Raw genomic sequence first — 27,726 nt, forward strand, 5'->3', positions numbered from 1 at the left:
AGCATTACATAGACATTTGAGTTCCAGGCAGGCAATGGAGGGGAAGAGCTGCCCTAAATTATAAATCAGGATCCAGGTGAAAACTGTGAAAATGAAGAAAATTCCTATCTAGCAGAACCTTAGGCTTCCAAGTCCAACAACAGATCTGCCCACGAATTTGCACCGAAGGGTGATGGAAGGGTGCAGTGACCCTGATGCCACTTCATATCAATGAAATGTGAAGCTGGGAGAAAAACTCCCTTTGTCATTTGAACCCTGCCCCACTAAGCCAACAAACCCTGGGCCACAGCAGGTACTGGCTGGCCACAGTGAGAGCTTTCCCGCTCCCCAAAATACCATCTTATATCCTCCAGAGATGTACAAGCTTTCTGGTTTGCAGTTCACAACAATCCTAACAGACCACATCCTGAGATAACTTAGTTCCCACTCTCCAAGCTTTCAGGACATAGATTGGTGGGTATTGATATGAAGAATTATATTATATAATACTGACACACCAATAAAGCTCTCCAAAGGTGACTGCTGCACCTTCTTCATGCTGTAAGCGACATAAACTCCCAGATCCTGGGGACATGGAAATGGTATCACGTTTTGATGCTGAAGGCAACACCGTGGCAGTAGCTTCTCCAGCAGGAACATAAGGTCTCCTGAGCCCCAAAGAATACCACAACCAATGAAACCCTGGGATGATAGCACCGTGCTGGCAAAAAAAAAAAAAAAAAAAAAAAAAAAAAAAAAGATGTATCACTTACAGTTCTCCAGCACTGACTACCAGGGAAGGAGAGGCTGCTCACAACCCTTGAGAGTGGGAGAGTCAAAAAGCCAACACAAAATTCAGACAGTTTTGGGGCTCCCACTCTTGGTGGCCAACTTAGCTGCGCTTACACCCTGCCAAGCAAGCACTGCTGCAGTTGTGATCCCACGAAACTGAGCAGGAATTGGAGTGAGGAATTGCCTTGGGTCACGTCTGCACCAGACAGGTGAACACCACGTGTCATTCACACATGAACAAGGTGCCACAGTAGCCCCCTCATGCAAATGTATCCATCCCTGGACTGCTTCTTCCTATATGGGAAAGCAACTCAAGCCAGCCTGCCTGGCTGGTTCTTGAATCATTTTTCTGGAAATCTGCTCTTTTTCTCCTGCCTATACAACACATCCCGTCCTTCTTCCTCTCTTGCCCCACTTTGGAGGAGCTGGGTACCTACACAGCAGCAAAAGGATGGGCTGCAATGTGGCCAGAAGATGCCCACGGAAGGGAGGGGAGATCAGAGGATGAAGCTGCGCTTACTGGAAGAGGAGACACAGGAAAGAAAGAGGGAGAACTGGTGGAGCACACAGGCACTAGGACAAGAAGGGTACAAGGGTAACTGAGCCTCTGCCCCACCTGTCAGACAGTTCAGAGATGCTTTAGAGGTAGAAGAGACTCAGTTGAGTAGAGGGGACTGGAGTGGGAAGGAATAATTCTTGCATGTACATCTCAGCTTTGATTTCTTCTTTCTAGATTGGTTCCACAGTAGGTGAGCACGTACAGACCAGGGGTCTGTGCTGTAATGGGGGTTGTACCTCTGTAATTTCCTTGCCCAAGGCTCCTGCTCCCCTACACAACCTCCACAGCTGCACTGGGGCAAGGTCTGTGCAGAACTGCCCCTCTCTGCTACACCTCACCCATCTCTCAAGTTAAAGCATGTGAGGAGCCCTATATAAACATAACCAGTTTTGCAAGAGGTTAGAAATCCTTTTCCTTCTCCAGGAATTTATATCTGCCCAAGGAAGAGGCTATAAACCTGTCATACAGCTTCAAGACCAGCAAGGAGTGCAAAGGTGCGCCAAGGAGCTACAGAAAAATTGTCCAACTTTCAGGAGAACAGGAAAAGCACAGAACCATCTCCCAGAGCACCTGGGTTCTACAATCTGCACTGAAAAATCATCTCAGTCTGCCTGTGGCAGAAGCTTGAGGATGCAACTGATGAGAAGTGCCCTGTGAGTAATGAGCTCTTAAATCCAAACCAAACTGAGTCACTCTGTATCTTTGGATAAGGCTTATCACTCTCGTGGGAGAAAAGCTGTCCTTCTGTGTTACCTGTTAGTTGAACAACTCTGCTTTCAAGCAGCTTGCCAGCCCTGTGGTTCCCATTGCAATAATGCTACAAATAATTTAAGTGCTACCACTTTCGATCAAAATTTTAATGAGGCACAAAACCCACAAAAGGGGTTCTGTGTAACATAATTAAATAGAAAGGGCCTAAATAAACAGTACAACAAGTTACATTATAGTTGAAAACAGCTGGGAGGCAAAGAAAGGAACATTGAAGATGCATGATGTAAAAAGGCATTTCACAGAATGCAAACACTAAAACTTTTCAACACGCACAAAGAGTAAAACACTATGAGCACATGACTTCCCTTTGATTTGGAAGAATCTGTGTGGGGCACAGGGCATTTGGTTTTTTTTCCTTCTGCTAGTCAGCACAATGAAATATTTCACATGGGAACCCAAACAGTGTCAAAGAGAGCCATTTGTGCTTCGTAAAGAAATAAATACTGCAGGAAACAGGTAAAGTCAGTAGGAACATCTGGTTCAGTCAGGCCATGGGATATCAGATCACGTCTCCAAAACGCTGGACAGTGCTGGGACTCCAAAAGAGTCTTGCAAACAATCAGCATTGTAACAAGACTGTTTGGCTCAGGGCTGCAAGACACTTGTTTCATGCTCATGCCAACTCCTCGAATCCACTGCAAGTGGTGACATTCAGGCTGAGCCAACCAGCTCAGCATTCAATGCTCTCTGTCTGCATCAGCTATTTACAATATCATGTTTGTTCCACCCCTGTCAATATTTGATCCAAGAGCTGCAGAAGTTCTACAAACACAGGAAGGTTTCAATTTCACATTAAGGTAACACTGACAGTGGTGCTGCTGTACTGTGCAAGTCAGTGCACTGCTACTCCTTGAGAATGAAATTACTGGTAAACTTGGTTTTCATTTAATTTCTTCCCAGTCCTCTCAGCAACCTTTCTCCAGAGCCACAGCTACTGCTGCAGTTCTGGGCTGGTGAAGGAAAAGTTTCTAAATTCATCTTGGTTTATCATTGGAAGGATCCCTTCTTCAATGGGGGTCAGGATGGGCTCCTCTTTTATAAAATCTGGATCAAAGTTGCTCACGTCATCTTTGGATTTCTGTCAAATGGAAAACACAAAGGAAAGACACGTCAAAAGTACGTATCATCTGCTTGATCCTTGCTCTTCATCTGAGTGCATTGAACCACCACTTCCCATAACCCAGGCTGAGCTGACGGAGAGCTTTTTCTGGGCTTGCACTGAGGGCAGCTGCCCCCACAGTGCCTCTCATGGATCAAAGCCCTTCCCAACCTCTGAAGATTTCTGACAGGGAAACCCTTCTCAAATTTAACTGACAGCAACTCTGGGGCTTCCCTGGCCAGACATGGCAGGGCAGATGAATCAGTCCCTCCCCTCAAGTGGCAGCACAGACCCCGTGCAGTTTTCAGCTGTGTTCCCAACTGGCTAACTCCACACAGTCCCTCCTTATCTGCAAAGTGTCTCAGCTTGGTTTTGGGGAGGGGGTGGAGGACACTCCTCTTAGTGCCAGCCATTAAACTTGCACAATACTGAATTACTGGGCCGTGGGAAGACAAATGGCTGGCCTCCAGGTGCTGGATTCCTTGCTGTGTGCCACAGAGTGGGGCTGTTTAGAATGCACACACACAAACTGGGTTTGTGGCACATTTTCATGAGGCGCGTGTTTTTCCTGCACCCAGAGCAAGATATTTTATTGACATTGAAGTCAATAAATTTTATTGACATTGAAGTCTAACATTCCCAGATCCTGCCTGGCTCATGGCAGACTGAGCAGGCTCCCTTAGCCTTTGATTCAGGCTAAGGGGCAACTCAAGATTCTGCTTTTGAGCTGTCACACCTCTCCAAGCACCTGATCCTGCATCCAGTGTTCAGGGAGCAGGTCTGGGTGGGCCATTGCCACTGAGAGCTTGCAGAGTGACCACAGCATGAGACAAGCCACCCCAGGCAGTAATTTGAAAGACAAGGAAGCCACAGCGACAACCCTGGAAAGGTTGTCCATGAAGAGCAGTGCCTTCTCTCACAGAACATCCTCAGGGCTGCGTGGCACCACTGGGGCACGGCCAGCACCGTGTCCTGCGCAGCCTCTCTGCCATTAGAAGCACTCAGTGACAGTGGCCTGAGCATGGAGCACTGTGCTGGGTGCTGAACACAGAGACAAGGCAGCCCTGCTGTGGAGGGGTAGGTGGAATGAGCAGGATGAGGATTACTTACCCTGTTTTATCTTTGGGGCAAGCCAAGGGTACTTGAGTGCCTAACCTGCTGCAGCTGCTTTTACAAATCTGCATCTTTTCCCTGAGCTGCCTTCGCAAATCGACCCTGGAGGGTAAAAGAGGTGGCTAACACCAGGCGGCCAACCAGCAGCCAAGCCAGGCCCAGAGCCCTCACTTCCTTCACCTCTCTCCTGTCTCAAAGGGAATAAATCTGCTTATAGAGGCAAAAAAACCCCGAGGGATGCCTTTCCCCCAGCCCTCCTCCCCACGTACAATCCGGGGCCTGAAGGGGGGCTCCATCTGCCGCTGGTTCAGCAGGTCCCAGTCCAGCTCCTTGAAGTAGGGGTGCCGCAGGATCGCGCCCTCGCCGCCCAGCCCGGGGCTGCCCAGCCGCATCGTGGGGTTCTTTGTCATGAACTGCAAAACAGAAAGGGCTGTTTGTTCCCTCCCATCCGGCACGGCCACGGGAGAGGCACCCATTAGCAGCCACACAAAAGCTTGTCCTCAGCTTTCCTGTTGAACCCAGTTTGCTGGCCGGACTTCTCAAGTTCCTCGTAATGGAACCGCATGCAAGGAACTTGACTCGCTCCCCAGAGGAAGAAGTCGGGGTGTGTTTCTCCCCGGGCCTTTTGTTTTTGGTGAAATCCTTGATTACCACAGTAAGAAAGCTGAATTGCATCATTTGCAACATTACAAATATTGCCCAGTGTGTTTGGTCATTATTTGTTTCTGTATTAATTTCTCAGGAGTACAAGCTTGCTCTCAAACGCCGCCCAGCAGCCAGCCAGGCTTTGGCCTGGAGTCAGTCCTGAGCTGTGCCTTTTTCCTAAACCTCTCCTTGCTGATGCACTGCCAGATGCCTACACTTTCCTTCCTGTCATCTCAGGAAACAGAGGAAAAGGGGCAAGGCTCTGGCTTTTGGAGCCCTCTGACCCCGAGCTGATGAGAGCAGACAGGTGACCGTCTCCTCTCTTGCTGCTGAAACCCCAATAAAGGATTTCATTTTGTAACATTTTTATTCTGCTGCCAGCAAAAAGAAATCTCAAACCTCAGCCAAAGCGCCCTGACTTGCCAGGGAGCAATTAGGAAAGCCATACATCACACAGATGATGTGAGAGGGCCCTGGTGGGTGCCCTTTAGGTCCTGATGAAAATGATGAAGTGTGAGTGCTGTAGATATTCTTAAAGGGGAGGAGGAGAATCCTTTTCCCAGGAAGGAAAAGAGCTGGTTGGCTTGTTAATTTAGAATTACAGTTCTTGAAAATTCAGTAATAAACAATCTTTCCCCTTCCCTCGAGTATTTCCAATTCACAGGAGAAATCAGGTTATGTTTAAACTGGGGAAAATAGCTGCTTTTATTTGCCTATTGAAACAGCAGCATAAAGCAAGCTGCACTCCGGTGGAGGTGTCCAGACGATTTCCTGGAAGATGAAAGAGCATTATGTTTAGCAAACAGCTGAACCAGCCAAACCAGACAATCGGTCACTGTTTCGGAAATGGCCAAGTCTGCTGCATCTCAGCAATTGGGAAATGAAAAGAAGGGGAGAGAACAACTTCATTCTGACTGCAGGAGCCTTTCACAAGGTACAAACTCTCCTAGGACAAGTGGATAAAAGGTCCAGTCATTCCCCATCTAGAGAGAAGGTGGGGAGGAGAAAGATGACTGCCCGATTTATAGAATTCTCCCCAACACCCCATTCTGAGGGGGCTACGGGGCCAAGCAGATGGGGCATCTTTAGCTGACACCTTGCAGGACCCCAGACTCTGCTGGCATCAGCACAACCCCCCCAGCTCCACCCTGAGCCCTCTGAGGTCATGTGCTGCTACAGGATTCCCCACGGCAGAACCATTTTCCAGCATTCCACTCAAAACAGCAGTAGAAGGAGCTGCCAGGTGCACCCAGATTTGTTCAAGGAGTCACCAGGACAGGAACGAAGCTGAGGGTGGCTGCAGCAGCTGGGTTCCTCCCATGCTACTCTGGACTCTTCAGCCCCCGGTGATGCAGCATTTCCAGGGTCAGGCCCAAGGACCAGCAGAACTTCTGTGTCTCCCCAACCCTTCCAGCCTGTTCTTCTTCCTTTCTACCAGCAGAACTTCAACACAATTTCTTTCCCAACATTTCTGTGGGATAGTGATATCCCCAGAAACAGTCTGGTTTCCAAACAAGAAATGGGTCAAGCCAAAATCTCTGAAAGACCTGGTTCAGACAAGCCTTTGCAAGTCTTAAACTAGGCTTCTTTGTTTTGCAAAACAGACCAGAAACCTCCTGGCAGCCCTGTCTTTCTCTAGAAATTCATTCTTTGTCCCCACAGATGGGTATCTGCAGTTCACTAGCTCTCATTTGCATTGCTGGAACACCTAGAAAGCTCAAACAAGACCAGAGCTTGCTGGTGCTGGGAGGGGTATAGACCAAAACATTCCAAAAAGACGAGAAAAAAATGGAGAAAAGATCTGGGAATACATCACATGTCTCCTGGGCCCTGCCCTACCACCACCTCCACTACACCAGGAATCTTCTGTTAAATGTGGAAAGGGAAAAAATAGTCATGAAAGTAAATAAACTCTGAAAAGGACTGGCAACACACTTTTCTTTCGTTCCCATTCATGCTCAACCATAAAAGACCAAAACCTGAACCCAATTGCCCATTTCCAGACCAGTTCAGAGCCCTGGGATATAAAAGGGTGTTTACATTCCTATTTGCTTGATGTATTCCATGTGATGCCAAAACTGCACCAAGCAAAGGCACCCAATGCAACAAGTGAAGAGCCAATATAAATTCATTCTTGGCTGCTTAGAACACCCTTTTTGTTAGGACAATGAGGATTAGGCAAAGGCCGCCCCTTAAGGTGGGCTGTTTTGAGGTGTGAGAAAGTAAAACAACATTCAAACCAAAACTGTTCAAATTCAAGTGGCCAGCTCCGGTTTGTCCACTGGACCCAGAGATTGGGAAACCTCAGCTGGGTAACTCTAGGTACCATCCACCCCACAATGGGTGCCTAAAGGAGGCAGGAGAAGATTGAAGGATTCAAATTCATCCACTGTTGGAGCACACTGCCCTGGTTGGCTCCTGAAACCAATGCCAGGCTTCCACAAAACCCCTCTGAATTATTCCTTGCCTCCAACAGGAATGAGCTGACCTGCTCAGCGCTGCTGCCTCTCTGGCTCTGTAAACACAGGGCTGTGAAGCAAAAGGGGCTTGCAGTGACCCCACAGCATCATAACTCACTCTGGAGAATACTCTCTAAGCCTCTTTTCCAGGTACTGGGAGCACCCAATGCAGGCTAGGAAGACCTTGAAAGTGAATTACAGACCATGAGCTCTACCAAGAGTATGAACACAATGTGAGGAGGCTCTCCTTCCATGGCAGCCAAACTCACACCAGTCTGCTTCAGCAAAAATGTGGCACAGGTTGCCCAGAAAATGCTTCATCCCTGGAAGAACCCAAGGTCAGGTTGGATGGGGCCCTGAGCAACACAGCATGTGAAACACAGCCCTGTGCTCTGGGCAGTGCAGCACCCAGCCTGTGCATGCACACACACCTCTGCACCCAGGGGCTGTGATAGAAAACCACAGGCCGGCCTTGGCTGCTCCACCCTTACATAAAATATCCTGGTGAATTTTGGAGGCAGCAGGTCTGTCACAGTCTGGTGAAGGGGGTGTGTTTCTCTGGGAGGAGGCTCCAGTCTTTATCTGGGCTGAAAAGGAGTGCAAATGAGACTCCAACAGAGACAGCACTGATGCTCTGCACTGGAACAGCTGCCCGCTTTGCTGTAAGAGGTTTATAAAATGACAGAATGAAATTGTTGAAGCCTGCTTCCACTAAAATGAATCACAAAGCCTCCCAAACACTGTTTGAATTCACCAGGAATTATTGCACTGACACAGAAGTGGATGAATTTTCAGTTTGTGTTGCCCAGTAGGCAGAAAAACCCAAAAGACCCCAACGACCTCTCAAAGACGCCAAAGCCCATGAATCCTGCTTCCTCCCTGTCTGAGGCAGCACCAACATTTCTCTGCTGCAACAGGGCCAGCATCTGTCAGACCATCTCATGCTGCTTCTGCTGTCTGATGGCACTTCCAGCAAAGCAAAGAGCTCAAGATTTCTGAAACACTTAATTACAAGCTCAGCCTCCATCTCTGAAATGAGTATCTGCAGCCCATGCCCCTGTCCTGACCATGTGAGAGGCTCTTGTGCAGCAGGAGGGGTGAAGTGCTGAGACTGCACAGACACTGTCCTCTGCACACACAGGGGGAAGGTTTTCAGAAGTGTAGCTCCTCTTGCCTATGATGCCCTTGGGGGCACCAGAAACAGCTGGAAAATGTCTTACAAAGTGTTGGCTGATCCTGGAATTCCTGGGAAGGCCAGAGTTTGACACTTGCTTTAGAGGTTTGATAGTCCTCAATGTCCTCCCAAGGACAACCCTCCAGCGCAGGTGGTGAGAGATGTTCAGCAGAAAGTTTTTTTTGTGGAAAGATGTCATCTGCTAATGCTTAATTATCTCTATTTTTCCACAATAACCATGAAAGAAGCACAAACCCCAGCCTCTGGCACGTATATTAAGAAATAAAGAAACACAAAGAAAAAAAAATAACAGTAACAACAACAAGGCAAACCAGAGATGTTCCTGAGCCAAAAGAAACCCAAATCCAAGATGCCTCCCAGGAAAACCAATAGCAACACTATCAAGCTCAAACCTGAACCAGGATGTCAAGCCCTTGCTCTGTGACCACATCCGGCCATGGGAAATTATCCCACTCCCAGGGTAAGGAGCCCCTTGGGAGCATCCTCAGACTGGGATGCTTTGGGCTACACCAGTTTGCTGAGCAGCAAACTGGAGCGAGGCTCTCCCTGACCTCAGCTAACCCTCCCAGCAGCATCACAGCCAAAACCAGCAGCTGGCATAAGCCAAACCCATGACTTCACAAGATCATTTGAAAACCTTTACTGAGAGAAAAAATGCAGCAAGCCATGACAAGAAATTAAAGCTCTGGATTAGTCCACAGAAGGCCCGTGAAGTTACAATGAAAAAATGCTGCCACAGCAGCATTGGGGGAAATCTGAATCAGCCCCAAGAGCTCAGCCTGCAGCAGGTGAGTGGGATCTGTGCTGATCTTCCCCTTCATCCATGGCTCAGACCATGCTGGAAAGGACTCCAGGATTCCTGGGACACTGGGCAAGGCTGTAGTGGTCTCTTCCAGTGCTGCTCACATGCAGCATTGCAACTTCTGTCTCAAGAGGCTGAGTCTGCAAATCAGTCTAACGGCCGGGGAGTCACTGCAGGGATGTTTGCACAAACCAGCCATTTCCTTGAATTAATTTCCTTGAATTACAAGTCTCCTTTCTCAATTCTGGAATCCCTGATTGGTTTTACGTAACCGATGTATGTATTATTTGCATCAGGACAATTATTTTCATGACTAATATCACAGATTACGTGAGATTGCATCACGTTCTAGGAAAACATTAACAAGGCTCAATCCTGTCACAGGAGTGCTGCACTTCAGGAAGAGAAATAAAACTTTTTATTCAGCCAGTCCCTTCACACTGTCAGCCATCTGGACAAGAAAGAAATTATTCTTTCTTGTGCCAAAGGACCTTTTAGACACACCAGTTCCCACCAGGACTCTGGTGTATTTACCCTGTAAGAGAAAGCCTGTGTCCCAGCAGCTCATCTTTCAAACACAACCAGAGAAGGATATTCCCAAACATACAGGCAGGGAACAGAGACTGAAGAAAATTCATCATTCTATTTTGCCAGGAGCCCAAGGGCAGCCTGTCCCAGATAGGATGCCAGTACCTCAGTGCCACCACCTCTGCATCACACCCTGTGCCTCACAGAGCCCCTACTCAAACTGTGGCAGTGGAACAGTCAAGCCAAACTGTTAAAGGAATGGAAGATCTCCTTGTTCATGCTTTTAAAATTTGCCTGTTGGTGTTTCTCCCATGTTGGTACCAAGTGAAGAGCAGCAGCAGCAGCAGCAGCAGCAGCACAGGTGATTAATGCCCCACAGTCTCCCCTCCAGTTACAAGGGAGAGCAGGAGATCAGGAGATACCCAAGGTGCTTCTCTTCATTAAGATTCATGAGCTAAACTAACAGGGCAGAAATTAACTGGAAAGGAAATAAGATTTCTCAAAGATCCATTTGATCTGAGACAAAAGGGAATCATTATATAAATAGAGCAATTACTCTAATTAAGGCTTCCCTCCATGAATCTCTCGACTGAATGCTGCAGCTGCTGAAAACAGTTTGGCTGCCTATTATGTAAGGCAAACAAACCCACGGTCTGGGGTGTCATTAGCCCACAAACAAAGAAGAAAGATGGTTCTATGGCTCTGTCTGTTAATGCCTCTATTATTTTAAATTATTGGAAGCCAGGATTTTTTTTTTTTTTTTTTAATAAAAAGCTGCTCATTTTGAGCCAGAATTGTCTTTCGCTCTCCTGGGCAAGGGTCCCATCAGCCTCCATCCCAGTCCTGCCAGGTGATGCTCACAAATGTGCCTTATTTCCCCACTCAAGAGCAATGCAAGGCTTGCACACACCTGTGGGTTACAGGAGGTGAGGGAGGGAGGCAGCACAGCCCAGTTTCACTGAAAGGTGTGGTCAGAGAGCTGTCCCATGGAAGTCCTTGTACTCAGGGCAGCTCAGCCAGTGCCTGGTTGTGGGTGTGAGCCAGGCACTTGGAAGCTGGAATCCTCCTGACCTTCCCTGAGCACTGTGCTGCTGAGAGCAGGCCTGGAGTCACCGTGGCTCTCTCAAACGCCACCTCTGTTTCTTCTGGGGGTTTGCTCTGACTGCAGACATGAGAGGCCATGTGGTGTTTCTGCTCCTCCCCTGCACACAGAGGGATCAATTGCTGGAAGCCCTGATTCCTATCACTGCAACTGTTGTGGTGCTGAGCCAGGATGTGACCCCACAGGGTGTGGGTACCCCACACTGCAGTCCTGGCTACACGAAATCCTTCAGTGCGGAGAAAGTCCAGCAAGCACAGTGCCAGGGTTCAGAAGTACAAGACTGCCCTGAAAGCATTTTAAAGAGAGGGAGGGGAGGAAAAGACAGACTGTGAAATATCTGTTATCTCCTTTTCCAGATAAAAAGGGGAAGGGAGGTGAAAATAAGTCCTCAGCCCAGCTCCCTAAAAGCCAGAAGACTGTAACAATAAGCATGACAGCAGTCACATGTCCAATGTGCCAGCCCCAGGCAAGAAGGACAAAATGTCAGTGCAGTGGGTATTAAGCAGATAAATTTGATCTCACTTTCCCCTGGTGCAGAAATGGCTGCTCGATGCTGCCCAGACAGAGCTTGAGGGAACAAGAAGGATTAACTGGATTGCAAACAGTGCTGAGCAAGAGAACAGCAACATAAACCAAGGTGGGCTGACTGGCAAAATCAACCCAGGTGAATAGAACAACTCCCATGGGGGACAGACACATCTGGCTCCAGATCTCCCCGTGGTGTAAACTGATGAGACTTTGCTGACTACCACAATGAAATGCTGTCTGAATAGCTACAACCTTCCTGACTGTGTTAAAATCTACCTGTTTCCTTGCCTCTCCCCACTCATCAACAACTACCTTGTCAACACTGATGTAGAATAAAAAGACCAAAAGTATCAAGTGAACCGGCCCCTGAGGATAACTAGTGATTTTTGACACTTCTGCTATTGGTACTTCTCTAATGAGTAATAATAAGTAGATACCAACTTCAGTCACTGGCTATCTGGAATACTTGACAAAGGTTTTAGTCAGGATGACACCCCAGAAAGCTGTGCTTTCAGAACTGAGGGGTCACCCCCACAGGGGTCACCAGCTGCAGGGGTTGCTCAGACAATGTCAAAATCCTGCCGCTGGTTTTCAATTACCACAGTCAGGCTACAGGTACAGCATGGGGATATGCAGGTCCATTACTAAATCAATACATCAATCAGAGGAGCACAAACACAAGGCAAAATGAGCATCACACTTATTAACAGACTGGGAGCATGATCCTGCTCTCATTTTAAGCAGGAGTAAAATCTCCCTTGGGTTGCAGGGGAAAACAATTAATCCTTTTCTGATAGTCCTGTCAAGAGGAACTGGGAATCTGTTACACAGCCCTGGGTGGTCTATTTACATAGGGTCAAGTACAAAGGGGACTGAAGTGCCCTGAACAAACCTGTAAAGTCCAATTAAGAAAAAAGAAAATACTTCAAAGGAGCTTTTTTTTTTTTTTTTTGTAGTCCTGGTTATATTTCAATTCTTTTAATTTTGAAGTTTCTGAAAGGACACAGCATGTCATAAAGTTCAAAGCTGGAGGGACGAGTAAGACCTGAAGTCCTGTGTAGCTCATCCAGTCAGAGTTTTGTTACCTCCATCACAGTGTGAAGACCTCCCAGTGAGATGGACTGGCCCCTTCTGCCAGGGGCTGCACGGCCAGAGCTGGCCCCATCACACAGCAATCATCCCCAAATCCAGGTTGGACCCAGGTTCTCAAGGGAATCCTTAGGATTTGCCCCAAGACTGGATTTTAATTTCACCAAGCCCCTTTTATGGGTCTGCAATATCAGTTTAGATATAGCACAGCTGAGGAAGGAGCCTGGGCCACAAGTCTTAGGCTCAGACACGGGTATTACTCCTACCTGAGCACCAGGGAGTAAGGAGGAAAGAAAGATAGGGAAGACAATGTTGGCACAATGAATACACCTTCATTTCCCCCCCTCCCTGGCAGGAAAGAGGAGGATGAGTCACATTTGACATTACAATAGGCTGGTTCAGGAGCTTTCTCTGAAGTAAATCTGAGTTTGCATGCTGCAGACTTAAATTAGAAGCCAATTTCAGCCTGCTGGAAAGGGAATGGTAAAAAACCTAATGACTGTTTCAAGATGAATGTGGCCCTGGCAAGCTCTATACAGATATCTGTAGTTTTCTTTTAGAGTGAATTATTCAGAAGCATGGGACTATCACTGTGGGGAAGAGGAGCACTTGAGAAAGAGGAGTGATCAAACAACAGAAGAGATTAAAATCACCGGGGAAAGCTGCTTGTTTGCTGTTTGAGAATTAGGAGGGAAAGGGTTAGAGACAGCAGGTTACAGATGGGGATGTGCAAGCTCAGGCAAAAGAGGTAAGAAGGCAACCTGTGGTGGGGCACAGCCCTGTCACCTCCCCACGGTGTGTTTATGGCAGAAATGGTCTAGGCAAGAGAGCTTTTAAAACTGCAGAACTACTCCCCAGATGGGAAACAGCAGGCTCCAGAGCCCTGCTTTTGCAGCAGTGGCCGTGGAGCCAACCAGGAAATGCAAGATGAAAGCATTTCTGAAAAATAAAATAAAGAAAAAATGTGTACACAGATCCAGCACGGAGCTTCACAGAGAGATTTAAATATCAGCCTCGTGCTGAAAGCCAAAGCTTAATCAAATTGTGCAAGAGAATTTATGGAGACTGCCAACTCTGAAGAGATGCCAAGGAGAATCATTTATTGGCATTTGAAGGCACTTTTAATATCTATCTGCCTTTTGTTAGCAGGCTCCTCAGCTCTGAGGATAAAGCAATGAGCTCACCCAGCTCCTTGTCTGATTTCAGTGGGTCCACCATCGTGCTGTCCCTTTTCCTTTTGAACTCTGCCTAAAAACGACATCTGGTTCATTCAGAAACAAGTTCATTCTGTTTATTCCAGCACTGAATGTGAAACAGATCATCTGCCTTTTTCTGTCACTTGGAAAGGAAGAACCTGGCCCAGATCTGCAGGATACAAATGCAAAGGGGAGACACAACTTGTGCAGAGTGACACAAGGGCACCATCAGCATCTGGCTGCCTCTTTTCACTCCTTGGAGGTGTTCAGGAGAGGGCTGGGAAGCACAAACACTGGGGTTTGGTTGAGTTTACACAGGGGCCAAACTGACTGCCCAGGACTTAGGGAAAAGGTGAGGCATGAAGGCAGCAGAAAGCACAGATGTTACGGGTGATGTGCTGAGGGAGGAGGCACCTCTGTGCTATCTGAGCCGGTGACAGCTACTTCTGACCTCCTCCTGTCCAGAGGTGTTCAACCCCAAACAACTGCAGAGTAGGAACAGAATAAACTTCTCCAAAGTCCAGAGGACCTCACCCTCCTGATGATGTCAGGGGCAAGCAGCTGCAGCAAGTAGGCAGCTGGGATCATCCACACCTCCCCTGAGTTCAGACATCCACGTCAGCAGTTTGGAAACAGCCCTTTCGCCTCCACTCCTTTGACACAGGAGACTGTTTGCTTTGATTATTTAAAAAATCTGCCTCTTAAGTCTTTCTGCTGTAAGAGCTCCATCCCTTTGCCTCCTCTCCTCATCAAGGCATTTTCAGTTTGCCCACAGTGGTGGGGCCAGTCTGGTTCAGCACAGAGCATTCACCATCCACAACACCTTTCTGAAAATAGGAGGGTCCTCACCGAGGGCCTGGGCACTCAGGGTGGCACCCTTAGGGTGAGCAGTGCTCACTTTGCTTTCTCTCCCTTAGGAAGCCCTGCATGAAGTGTCCCAGGGAATTTTCTCTTTTATTTGTATGTGGACACTTCCAGTACTTAAAGGGAGCTCATGAAAAAAGAGGGAGAGGAACTTTTTACACAGGCAGATAGGGATAAGAGGAACACTTTATAGCTGAGAGAAGAGATATAGACTAGCTATAAGGAAGAAATTCTTGACCATGGGGTGGTGAGGCACTGGCACAGGACATCCAGATAAGCTGTGAATTATTCCTAGAAGTGTTCAAGGCCAGGCTGGGCAGGTTGGGCAGGGCTTGGAGCAACCTGCTCTGGTGGAAGCTTTCCCTATCCATGGCAGGGGGTTGGAACTGGATGGTGTTTGAAGTCTCTTCCAACTCAAACCATTCTGTGATCTCTCCAATCTTTTCTTCTCAGCCCACTATGGTACTGTAAGTGCCTGCACAGCCTGAATCTCCAGGGGCTCTGCCAGAGTTGTTATCCTGCATCCAGCCAAACTGGACTGCCCCATGCATTAGCCACATGGCACATGAGTGCTCCTCAGTATTTCTTTGGAATGACAACTTGTACTCCCCAGGGAGTCCTGGATTCAACTCATACACACAAACACAGTAATAAAATTTATCTCACTTTATTATCACTTAGGATTCCTGAAAAATCATGGGAAATACTGCTCTTTTTCATGGCAAGGAATGACAGAGGAAGGTACCCTTCAAATACAGTTTTTCCTCACTTAGTATCAGCTTCAAATTTAAGGAAGAAGGAATTCATACACACACACACTTTTCTAACTTCCACCAAACTTATTTCTGTGTATGCACATGGGTACACATAGGAAATCCCAATTCCCTCACCCTGTGGTCTGACATCCATAAAACACAGGTCATCAGAGCAGGACCCCACTCCTGCTGACCCACAGAGCACCCTTATTGCTGCAGCTGGGTCTGAAGCACCACACCCAGACAGGACAGCCCCCTGGAGTTAACCTGACAGTGCAAAGGGGATTTTACACAATTCTGCAAGAACGAAGTCTCAATGGTATCTGGCGGGGGAAAAGGAACTCAGTGACACAAAGCAGGAGAGAGCTCACTCAACCAGACCATTTGCCTTCTGAGTCACTTCCAGGCTGCTGTTTTCTAGAAACACAGATCAAGTTTTTCTTTTGCCTTCTTGGCACTGTAGTGCTGATGCAATTTTTCTCATGCTTGCCCTCAGCCAAGCTCCCTCACTTTCCTACCCCTCTCACTTCTCACACTAATCCAGGGGCATTTGGGCTCCCTGGTGCTGTTCCACCTGTGCTGAGAGAGAGCACAGCCTGCTAAAACCACAGCCAATTCTCTCTGCATCTTCCACTTTTCTTGTCTGGTGTTTATTTTTCACACAAAACCCACTTGGAGGTGGATATAACCACTTCTGCCCACTCTCTTAACTCCTGTAGCGTTTTTCTCCAAATGTGTGTCTTTAACCAGCTGGAGGAAGAATAGGCTCTAGTCTCATTGGTGTCCCCAAAATATAAGGCTATAGGCAAGGCTGCCTAAGCTTCACTTTTGGAGGGAGCGTGTCAGCTAGGCCAGAAGTGTTTCACAGCTCTCATTAACACTGGGAGTTAGCAGAAAAATTCCAGGAGACATCCTTGGCTTTAGCAAACTCAGGTGTGACAGGAGTTTGGAAATCCAGGGTGCAGAAGGCACAGCAGTACTAACACTTCCTTAGGGAGATGCTGCTTTCCAGCCCTTGCTGTTACCAGGCTCTGAGGGTGAAAACATCTAAGCTGCAATTGCTCATCCAAATTTCCAAGCCTTTGGGCCAAGCATTGCTACTTGAGATCACCAGTCCATGGAGTGACTCAAGAGGCTTAGCCCTTCTCTCTTCATCCAAAAGCACGCTTGGAAAGCAAAATCCCTGCAGCTTTCCCTGGGAATTTGCTTCCCATTACACCATTGACTTCTGAGACTTGGTTTTCAGTGTGTCCCTCCATTATCCCCGCAAACTAAGCTGCCTGTGAGCCAGGCAGTGTGGCTGAATTGCATATGAGAAAGCCATGCACAAAGTGAGTGAAACACGCTGCCAAAACCCCACCCCACTTATGGGAAGCAAGAGGATTGTATTTCATTTTGCAGTTCACTCAGCTGAATCCCAAAGCTTCAGGCTGCCTGGAAAGCTCCCCTCTCTGCTCCAGCACTTTTTGGTGGTGACAATTAGCAAATTCAGAATATTGATATGCTGTAACAAAGTAATCTCTAGCTGCACTCCCCTCGTAAGAGATTTGGTGCAGCAGTCTCTGCTGTCTGCATGCTCACACAGTTTCTCCCTCAGTTTCTCCATGATCTGACCCTGGTGACTGCACTGTCAGTTGATGGCAAAGAGTATTTGAAAGAATTTGTTTGACACACACAAACCCAACAGCTCGTTGTAACTGCCATGAACTCCTTGTAACTGCATTCAGGTAAGGCAATGGAGAAATCCTTTTTCTTTAGGAATTAAAGGAAAACTTATGTCTAGAATAAGCTGAAGGAGTCTGAATCCATTCAGCAGCAGTTCTCCTCTTCTGCACTTTTGTTATTCCTACAAGCAAATGCATGCCCAGTTTGACTTGCTCTCACAAGCAGAGGAGAGCTCAGTTTGAGTCCTCTACTCCTGACTTGAAGCATCAGTACCTGAATTCCCCAGGGACACATTCAGACAGAGCAGGGTACACACATGAGATGTTCAGCTTTCCTCCTCTGGGAATACTGACTCCATCAAACCCTGCTGATTTCCCTCTGTCCTACTCCCTTCCCAGCCCTTCAAGGGAAATGACAAGGAGAAAAAAAAAAAATCAAATTAGGGAAACAGATAAAAAGTTGTGGGTTTTTTTTTTTCTTTTTTCTGGAGCACAAATATTTCTGCTTTCAATTCTATACCAAGTCCCAGGGCACTGAGGTTAGTTTTGTTTTCCTTGGTACCAGTGTTCACAAACCCTCCAGGAACACCCAGTGACGTAAATGAGGTCCTAAGAATGTAGTTTTGTTATTGTCAAAGAAACTGCAAAGATGAGCAGGGTGCAATCTCCAGAAATCATGTGGTTTCTGATGGGGGGAAATCAGTGAAATGCCGTTACGCAAAATGAAACCCAAACGAGGCAACAGCATCTGTGAAATGAGTATTAAACTTACTATCCTTGTTTGAAATGAAGCTCTTCACAAAGGCAAACGGATTAAAAACTTTCTAAACCTAGCTATATCTATTTGTAGAACATCTCTAAGCATCTCTAAGTGCATCTTCCAGGCAGAAGAATTTGATTTTCATTTCAGAGCTTTGTACCATTCAAACACGGTGAATTCTCACTAGTCCTGTTCAAGGTTAGAGACCAGAACTTTTATTAAGGGGATAATCCAGTTATTAAGGCTACTAAGGCCTTAGCCTGCAATACAAGAGAATCCAGGTTTAATTCCCTGATCTTCCACGGGCTTCCTGTGCCATGTAATTACTTACAATCATTTCTGTCACTGAAGTCGTTGGATGCTGATTTTCCACAGCTCTCAGCATCATGGTTAGAAAGCACTGTCACAGCTCTAAATCAGAGAACTCGAGTGCATGTTTTGTTGGAGAAAAACAAAATAGCAATTAGAAGATGCTCATTTAGTCATAATGCTGCATCTAAGAGAAATATTAGCATCAGAAGTGTGTGTAAAAGAAAATATACGTATTTAGCAGCCAGAACATCTACTCTCTTTCTCAAAAAATCCAGGTTTACCGCTCTGTGTTATACCAACACCTAAAAATACTGTCCAAACATCATCAGTGCACCGAAAATGTCATACCTCAGCAGTGATAACATTTGTAATCATTCAAAAGAAATCAAAGTGTCTGTGGCTTTTATTTTAATCTAGGGCCTCAGACAATCTCTTGACAGGATGTTTCCTTCCTGTTACTAAAGCCAACATGCTCTGATGCTTCTTTAGAATTCAGTGTAAGAAGGAAAGGAGAAAAGAAGGAGCTCTTCCAGTGAACAGCCCTTGGGCCCAAAAGCAGTTACTGTGAAGCTGCAGAAATTCAGCCTGTAGCCAACAATCACCAGTGCTGCGAAATAAGATGCAACAATCACCTCCAGGTGATAGCAGCCACCTGGGGAGCAGAAACACTGAGGAACTAAAAGTCCAGTAAGCATCTCAGTTGTCAACTCCCACTAGTTAATCCCAACACTCCTGGTGAATGCCCCAAATTTCAGCCTTTTACCCCAGAGCAGAAAAAGTGTAGTGCTTCTCTTGAGCAGTGCATGTGCATTTTAGAGAGGCACTTTTGATTTCATTTGTTTGTCACCAGCAACACATAAAACAACAGACAAGCAGAGGGGCTGGAGAGGAGACTTTCAGGCAAGGAACCAGGAGTTACTGAGCTGACTGGGTTTTGGGGATGCTCAATGCTTTCTATTTAAATTCTCGGCTCCCCCCTCAATTCTGGCCCTCTTCCTTCACTGCCCCTCATTTTGTTTCTTGTCTGTTAATCGCAGAAGGTACCTTAAGCTGTTAAAATTTGGGCTCTGAACACAACCTAGAGCAGCCTGGGGTGACTGCAGCTTACACTGGCTGTTTCTGGGAGGCCCTATCAGAACGAGGAAAACACGCATTTCATCAAGAGGCTAAAACACAAATGATATTTTATTACACCCTGAGATTCCTGTTACAACAAGCATCTACATGACCACATTTTACCTCCATCTCATCATTATGCAATATGCCTGCAACAAATCCACTCCTCTAGTGCTTGTCACTGCAGAAGAGGAATTAGTACTTAAGAGGTACTTAGGAGTCCCAGTTCAACCACATAAATGCTGCTGCAGAAGCTGCAATGAGTCTGAAGTTCATGTTTATATTTCAAATACGTAGCGAGTTATTTCCAAAACCCAAGAGGGCCTCCAGCAGCACAAACAATCAATTCTGAGCACAACCTGTGATTTCAAAGCTCCTCTTACTCCTCTGGGAGTGGATTTTATTGTTAGTTGATTTCTGTGAAATTTATCAGATGTATTTTCAGCTGTAGGAAGTAGTTGCTTGACTCACAGACAACAGAAACCCGTCAGCAGAAGATTTCCAGATTTTCACCACTAAAATCTCTCCTCTTTTCCTCAATTGGTCCCATCATTGACTACCCCATTCCTATGGGTCAGTGCTCCATGAGTTTCTATAAATTACTACCTTATCCAATTATTTCTTAGATCTTCTATTACCATAATATCTACTGGTATCCACTCTTAAATGCATCTTTGTCCACAGTGCTTTCTCAAGAAAATGGAATACTCTGATCCTTCGCTTTCCAAAAGGTTCTTAGAGATATTTAGTGATGTGATAAGGGACAGGAAGAAGTCAGTAGCAGAATAGCCAAGTTAGGTCTCCCACTTTGTAGTTTAACACTCTTGTCACAGAATCACATTTTGATTCCTTACAGAAAAGCCAGGCAGTTCCAGTTCATTAGGCTCACACACAGTCCAAAATCTTAAAAGTTTAATTCCCATGTCATAGGCAAAGATGTGAGGCACATGGATAAACGAAATCATGGAAAAACTTAGGAATACGTGGCAGGACAAGGACAGAGTGTCGCCAGCAACAGCCCTCCTCAAACATTTTGCTGCACAGCTCTGGTTTTTTTCTCTCCCAAACACACAAAAATCAAACCCCTGTCTTTGCATGCAGACAGGCAGCAACCCTGGGGGATGTTGGCATTACCACAGAGGATTATCAGGAAGCCTTCACTTCTTGGCCATGTGGTTGCTACTGATTAAACCCTGTGTTTACCTGCTGCTTCTGTTCTGGGAGACAACCACACACTGTCAATCATTAAGCAAGCAGGGGAATGCCCAGACACACAGACAGGCTCACACTCTGCTTGCCAAGTTGGCTACTAAACCATATAAAGGCCATAACTATGCAAACATACCTAAGTGTGGCAGGATGTTCTTTCTGTTTACTCTTCAATCCAAGATAAGAGGAGGGTCAGGGTCAGGGTCTCACGAGATTTCTATGTGCCAATACTCTGGCCCTGCTCTCTTCTGCTGGAATTAGGTTGGAGAAAGCTAGGACAGAGAGCAAACAGGCAAAGGAACTCACAGCTTTGAGGATTGCCACTGCATCCTGCTGGAGCCACGTTGGGTAGACAACTTCATCATTGAGGATGGCCTCGAAGAGGTCGTCCTCGTTCTCGGCCTCGAAGGGCGCGTGGCCGCACAGCATCTCGTACAGCAGCACTCCCATGGCCCACCAGTCCACATCAGGGCCATACAGCATCTCCTGCAGGATCTGCAGCACACACAGGAAAGAAACATCGACCCTGAAGCTTCATATGGGAGCAAGGGAGGAAAGAAGGGTTTGGGAACAGTAACACAGAAGCTCTTGCTAACAGTGCTCTCTGTTAGGCCAGTGGATGTCCAGGAGCATAAAGTGATCTCACTCTAAAAACCCCCAGATCAGCACAAAGCTACATCAGATGCTTCAAGCAGGGGCTGAATTAGCTTGTCTGGGTCACTTGGGAAGCAAGCCCTTAGAATGATGCTGGGGCTGAGCTGCAGGAGAAGGGGCACTCCAGCAAACCTGACGGAGCAGCCACGTGTGTGAGCTGACATTGCCTCCTCCTCACCCTTGGGAAGAAAACACCTACCTGGCTCCAACAGCAAGGCTTCCAGCCAGAGAGGGGAAGCAGCGTGAGTGTGGGAGAATGGTGCAAACATCAACCACAGACAGAAATTCAATTGTGTTGAAGGATGTGAAGCTTTGTTGGAACATCTGGCAGCATCTGGAGGGCAGCTGTTCCTTAAAGAGGTGTTTATTAATTTTGTAGTGAGATTGGGGAATGACAGGGAGTGTGAGGAGGTAGAAATAGGGACTGTGCAATGAAGGAGAATTGAATCTCCTTTCAAATCAAGCTGGAACAGCATCTGTATGTGCCTCTCAAGATTTTTGCAGCTGTATTTCCATTTTTCACCTCGCATTTTCTAGAGAAAAATAAAGGTTTATTTTGGTGCATAAAGCAGCCCGAAGATTTACTCATGCTTTACTTCACCAGGGGCTGATAATAGATCTAAGGAGGAAACCTTGAGCTCAGCAATTTAAGGCAAAGCCAAAGACACTGGCAGTTCCAAAGCTAACCTACACTTTTCCCATTTTCCTGACCAAAGAAAAGTTTCCTGTACCTCTGGAGCGATGTAGTCTGGCGTGCCACAGAAGGTGGCTGTGGTGATGCCATCGTGAATGCCTTCTTTGCACATTCCAAAGTCCGCCAGCTTGCAGTGCCCCTCGTAGTCCAGCAGCACGTTGTCCAGCTTCAAGTCCCTAAAATGAGAATCATTCAGAGTCACTGTGTGCTTGGAGCAGCCCCACACAGATGCAGCCACCATCCCAGGCCTCAGAAGCTCAACCTGCAACCTGGACAAACCTCATCATCGTAAAAAAAATAAACAAAAGTCACGCAGGAGAGGTCTTCTTTTTCTTCATCTCTTACAAAAGGGAGGGAGGAAGCATCATTCTGCCAATGGATTTAATGTGGGCAGGTGCTGCAGGAGTTTGCCCACATGGGTTTCCAAACACACCACAAGCCTGGCTGGCAGGGCTCCTGCTCAGTTAGCTCTGGGACTCACTGGAGCAGAGGTTGCCAGAGCTGTCAGATTGTGTAAGGATGATGCAGCAAAATGCTGTGCGTGGACCACACTGATTCAGCACAGCTGCACCGGAGCAGACACTGGAGCTGGGGAGCAGAGCAAGGCCTCTGCAGACGGGGAGCACATTCCCTATTCTCCTGAGGTGTCGGGGCTTCAGTCCCAGATCTCCTTGTTATCAGCCTGACTGATAAACCCCATCTGGAGCATTATCCAAGCTGAGAAGTGAAGAAATTCCCTACTGACATCACACCATATGAGCAGGGGGAATCTTCGGGCAGCACAGGATGCCTCCATCATAAGGCAAAGTCTTACAGTCCTCCTAGCTGTATCAATTCCAGCAGTGCACCAATAAAAGCAGTGAACATCCCACAAAGCATTCACTGGAGTGGGGATCTCCTTGTCACTGTCACAAGAGACCTGCAGCCCAACGAGCTGCAGGGGGACGCTTTTTCCAATCTGTCACCTCTAACAGCCTGGGACCTCCTCATCGAAAGCAGAGCTGCCAAAATGACAGAGCCCTAACAAAGCTTATCAGCTTGCCTGACCTTGAGATCGCCCCGGGAATAGCCTGCAGCCAGAAGCACTGTCAGAAACACGACTGGAAAGCACGGGGTCATCTGCAGACTTAGGCAATGCCTGCCTAAAAATACACCAGCTCATAGCACCTCTGCTCTGCAACTGCCAGACAGGCTCCAGGCACCACTGCAGATGCAGGAGAGGAGCGCTGATGGGAGTTCTGTGGAGCACAAACAGGTCACAGTTCATTTTTTGAACTGTCTCACGTGTTGGTCCAAGGGCTGCCCAGAGCCATCACAGCAGCACTATGACAAAGCCACCTCCAAAGTCATCCTGATGCCCACATCAGGATCAAAAAACTAAATACATTTTAGGGTCTCAGAGCCCCTTCATGCTGCAACTTGATCCATCTTGCCCTTTGGTTGGATATCTATTTCCCTGGGAAGGGGAACCTGTAGGGAGGGTGGCAACAGAGGCGGTGACATCTCCCTATCAGTATAAAAAACCTATGGTTGAGCTGAAATCTGAATCCAGCTTGATCCTATTCATCCTCCATCTCTGATCCTGAAGTGAAAATCAGGGGGTTGATGGCTCTGTTGTGCATTGGCATTTCCACAGCCCACAGGACTCCAGTCAGCTCTCCCTCAGCTACACTGCTGCACTGGAAAGATCAAGGACACATTGTATAAGACGATCAGAGCCACATCCTCTCCTAAAGAGATAAGGAAAAGTATTCTTAGCCTCTTTTGAATAGATGGGAAAGCAAAGGATAGAAGTTAAGAAATTTGCCATGTCCCCCAGAGACAAGGCTGAACACCAGCTTCCTGAACTCCAGCTCAGATCTTAATCACAAGATCACACATCCTCTCTCTTCAACTTTAAGATGGCTTGGCAACACAAACAAGCAAAAAGTCTCCTGCAACTCTGCTGCCCTTCCCAGCAGGCCCACGAGCTACCCAGTGGCCAGTGAAATTTGGGTGCCAAGGACAGTGCCCATGCCTGTCTCACGCTGCAGTGTTTGCTCTGGGTGGGATGCTCAGCAGGAGACACTTATTTTTTCCCTTCTGAGAATCACAAATGATAGCTGAGGCATGTGGGCAAAGGCTTGTCCTGGAAAGGCTTTAGGACAGCACAGGGAGAGGTTTGTGTGTGGCTGCCCATGACAGCCCGACTTCAGCAGTAGTTTACAGCCAAAGCTCCTGTTGCTCTTCCCCGTGGTTCCTGGCAGGGCAAGGAAGCCCTCCAAGCATGAAGGCAGGCCTTGTTTTCAGGAATCTGCCACGATGTGGCTGAAATGCAGAGTTTATTCTTGGCTTGGGTTTAAATGCAGCAAACACCTTCTCAGTCCTGGGCAGTGCTGACTGTTGCGGTGTGGCCCTAAAGATACAGTTGGAATGGGAATTTTGGTGAACTCGCTTGGAGATTCCCCTAGCAAACCTCCTCCTGTTCCCTGAAACATCCACCACGTCCTGGAACACTTTGGGAATACCTCAAAACCCACCATCCTTACATCTGAGCCAGCAGAAACACAGTCACAAACGTGGAAGAGCAGATGCAAGAGACAGCTATGGGGCTGGGCCAGCTCTGCTGACCACGTCACCAGGGCACGCTGCCACCTCCCAGCCTCTGCCCCACAGGACATGCTGCAGGACTCCAAAATCCCTGTTAGCTGCACAGGGCACCATGCTCATCACAGCTCTGGGATGGCAGAAGCCCTGCAGGTGCAAGAGCGTTGCGCTGGCTGGGCCCTCCCAGAGAGCCTCTATCTCTGTAATTGCCATTAAATTTAAACTGCCTGCCTCTCGCTGGGTGAGCATAGTTTTAACCACACGAGGCAAAGCTCCAGCCCTTGGCTTCTCTACACTGCACGTTAAACCCATTAACAGCGTCTGTTGTGTCCTGCTGACTTCTGTCCAGCAGTGTGAAACTCAACACTTGCATTTTCTATTTTCACATAACCTGTAATGTGACGTTACTCTGGCTCTCACTTGCTCAGGCCCTTGGCTACGTGCAGATCATTTCAGAAGAAGACCTCCCATGACCACAGAAGGCTGCTCATTCTCTTTGCTTGGCAAAGTGACAGGCGATCATCCTACACTTCCCTCTTGGAGCAGGTCTCGTGGACCAGCACAGTGGCAGCCTCAGCCATGGGCTCCTCTGGAGCTTGCTCTCCCTCTGGTTGCCCCATAAGATAATTCCCTGGGAAAGCTGTGGTTTGAGCATTTGTCCCAAGCCATCCCAGCAGTTGTGAGCTCTGAACTCACTGCTTGATGCTGACAGGTCTCCCCATGCACCAAACCCCATAAGCCAGCACGGCCACATGAGAGGAAAAACACTGACAGTTCTCTGAGATTTACAAGGAGCTCTTCATTTTCGCAGCAAGGATTCCGGGAAGCTGATGAAACTGGAAGCCATCCAGCTCAGAAAGGCCAAATCTACCTCATTTCCTTAATACTTGCATTTTCCATTCAATATTTTTAGCAGTTCCATGAAGCAGTAACGGCAGAGAGGTTTTCTGAGGCTGCGTTTCTAAGGTCCAGCTGAGGTTCTGCCTTTCACTGGCAAACCTGCCCTGGAAAACAGGCTTCATCCTGACTCAGAAAAGGCTGTCTTTGTCCTCACCCTCAGCTATGGCACACTGGCTTAATGGCCTTGTTTAGTCTAGACCCAGAAGAAACGACAAAATGAGCTGCTTCAGTGTCACTCACTGGAAGAGGTGTTCTTTGCACATCTGCTGCATCCGTAAAAAACCCAAAATTACAATTGCAGATGATCCGGTCCTTTTCCAAAGCATCTGTCAAATGCAGTTTCCCTGCAGCGGGGAGTTTTGCCAGGGAATGTGTGCTATACACGTACCTGCCACTCGCTCTGCTCTGATCATCTCACTCCTGATGTAGAAACTGCATTGGAAAGGATGAAGTTTGGTGGGTTTTTCCCTTATTTTGGTTTCATCACCCTGTTGTGGTAAAGGCTCTACATGTAGTAAGGATCCAGAGGAGTAAGGGTGGCAGACACTGGCTTCCTGCCTCCCCTCAAGGTTATCCCAGGTTTGCTAATCTCAAAGTTCCAGTTTAAAGCTCTTTAATAAAGCCTGGTATTCCCATCTCAATGCAAATCACTCAGTCGTGGGAGCTGTGAGTGCCAGCCACAAAGGTAAGTGTGGCTAACGTAAAACTCCAGCCAAATGGTTTTCAAAAAATACAAAATGAAAAACAAAATCCCCAAACCTGAAATTAGCTAAATGAGTAACTTTGGCTTTTCTGAAGGGGAAAACTTTCCTTTTAGACACTCCTTGGAAATGCTTCTGGGTGAGCAAATGTGCATTCAAGTCCTTTCGCAAGCAGGGATGAGATTTGAATTTTTCTCCACCTCTTCTGCTGAAGTCATTTTACTTCACAAAAATACTGCAATCTCCATCATGATGCAGAAAAATGGGTTTCTATTGCCTGTTCTAGTAGCCAAAGCAATACACATTTCCAACTCCTGCTCCAAAAATATTGTATCTTTTTTTTAATGAAGCAACTTCAACAGAGGAGAATGAAAGATGTACAACCTGCAGAATAGCACAGTTGGTAAGATAGTTAAAGAAAATGCAGTAGTTTTCAAGTTGGAGGGTTTGCTCCAAATACAGTGGACAACAGATTTAAACCCACATGTTGATTAAATAAGGAGGAGAACAGATGGGGCTTCCAGTTTTATGTAAAGCCCTAAATACTCATGTGAAGCTGATAATGTTTCCCATTTTCCTTTGCATTCATAAGGAACATCCAAACTAAAATACTTCATTTTACCTAAAACCAATGCTCTCTTGACTTGTAGAAAAAAAATAAAAATATTGCTATTAAAAAGCCTGACTATTTATTTTGGGCCCACAAAATTATTTTCTATCTTTCTTTCCATACTAAATTTTGGAGACTCAGTTAGGAAACTCCAAGAAAATCATTATTTTCATGAATCTATTCCCACCAGCTTTGGACTAGGGATCTCCACATTTTGTCCCCAAGATTTTAGACCACTTTGCGAATTGAGGCCGTTTCTACTGTATGTCTTGAGTTGTAGAGAACTTGCTTAAAAAGTTCTTCACAGCAAATGGTTCACATCTCCCACATTTTTCTAATAACAACCAAACCTTATTTATTTCTATGATCAAGTAAGCTTTTATAACCAGAAACTCATGCTCTCACAGCCCCAAGGAAGAGTTAAGCATGTCCTGGGCAGTGCTAAAGCTGAGTGGCAGCAGTAAATACAGGCTGAAGCTGACACCTGCAACATATTCTACCCGAACTAAGACAGAAAAACTCAGGCTAAGCTGCTGGTATTTACTTAGGCACACCTTTGGGGCAGGAGGAAACACTGAAATCACAAATGAAACACCGGGTTACTGGTCTTTGATAAATGGAGCCACAAAGCAGAGATCAGAAAAGGATCAAGCTGCGCTGAGCTGGAGAAAACCAGCTGAAATCCTGAGTTTTGCTACATAAAAAGAGGTAGGACACTGTTGTTAGCCAGCACATAACCAGTGCGTAGGCATCTACACACACCACTGTGTGGCCATTGCAGGCTGAGATGGAAAGTGTTGCTTTACACACCTGCAGCTTCCTAGCACAATCCCTAAAATCCCATGGGATTTAGTCTGTGCACCCCGTCCCCCCCAGCACTGCACGAAGGAAAGTCGAAATACACAGGGACTGCAAAACATAACTTCAACTCGTTGTTTCCTTGAAAAACATTCCTTTGGGTAAAGAAAACATTTCTTTTGGTTTCCAAACAACCTCTGAGGTGAAACCCGCCCAGACCACTGTCAGCGACACAGACAGCCTGGC

The 27,726-nt window shown here is 46.9% G+C and overlaps 1 protein-coding gene across 1 annotated transcript in view; it reads right to left on the reverse strand.

Annotated features, from left to right (window-relative positions):
• Window positions 1-2,185: 2,185 nt before the first annotated feature.
• The window catches only part of PRKCH (protein kinase C eta), a 114,733-nt gene continuing 89,192 nt past the window's right edge, over window positions 2,186-27,726 (reverse strand). Inside the window, exons 11-14 of the mRNA XM_066189012.1 lie at window positions 21,923-22,061; window positions 20,844-21,032; window positions 4,583-4,726; window positions 2,186-3,179 (exon numbers count right to left, since the gene is read on the reverse strand). Of these exons, the coding sequence (XP_066045109.1) occupies window positions 3,033-3,179; window positions 4,583-4,726; window positions 20,844-21,032; window positions 21,923-22,061 (619 nt within the window). The 3' untranslated portion in view covers window positions 2,186-3,032. The remainder of the gene's footprint in view (window positions 3,180-4,582; window positions 4,727-20,843; window positions 21,033-21,922; window positions 22,062-27,726) is intronic.

Source organism: Chamaea fasciata, unplaced genomic scaffold (genome assembly GCF_029207755.1).
Source record: "Chamaea fasciata isolate MVZ Bird 193981 ecotype frontalis unplaced genomic scaffold, bChaFas1.0.hap1 SCAF_7, whole genome shotgun sequence".
In the NCBI taxonomy this organism is placed as follows: domain Eukaryota; kingdom Metazoa; phylum Chordata; class Aves; order Passeriformes; family Sylviidae; genus Chamaea; species Chamaea fasciata.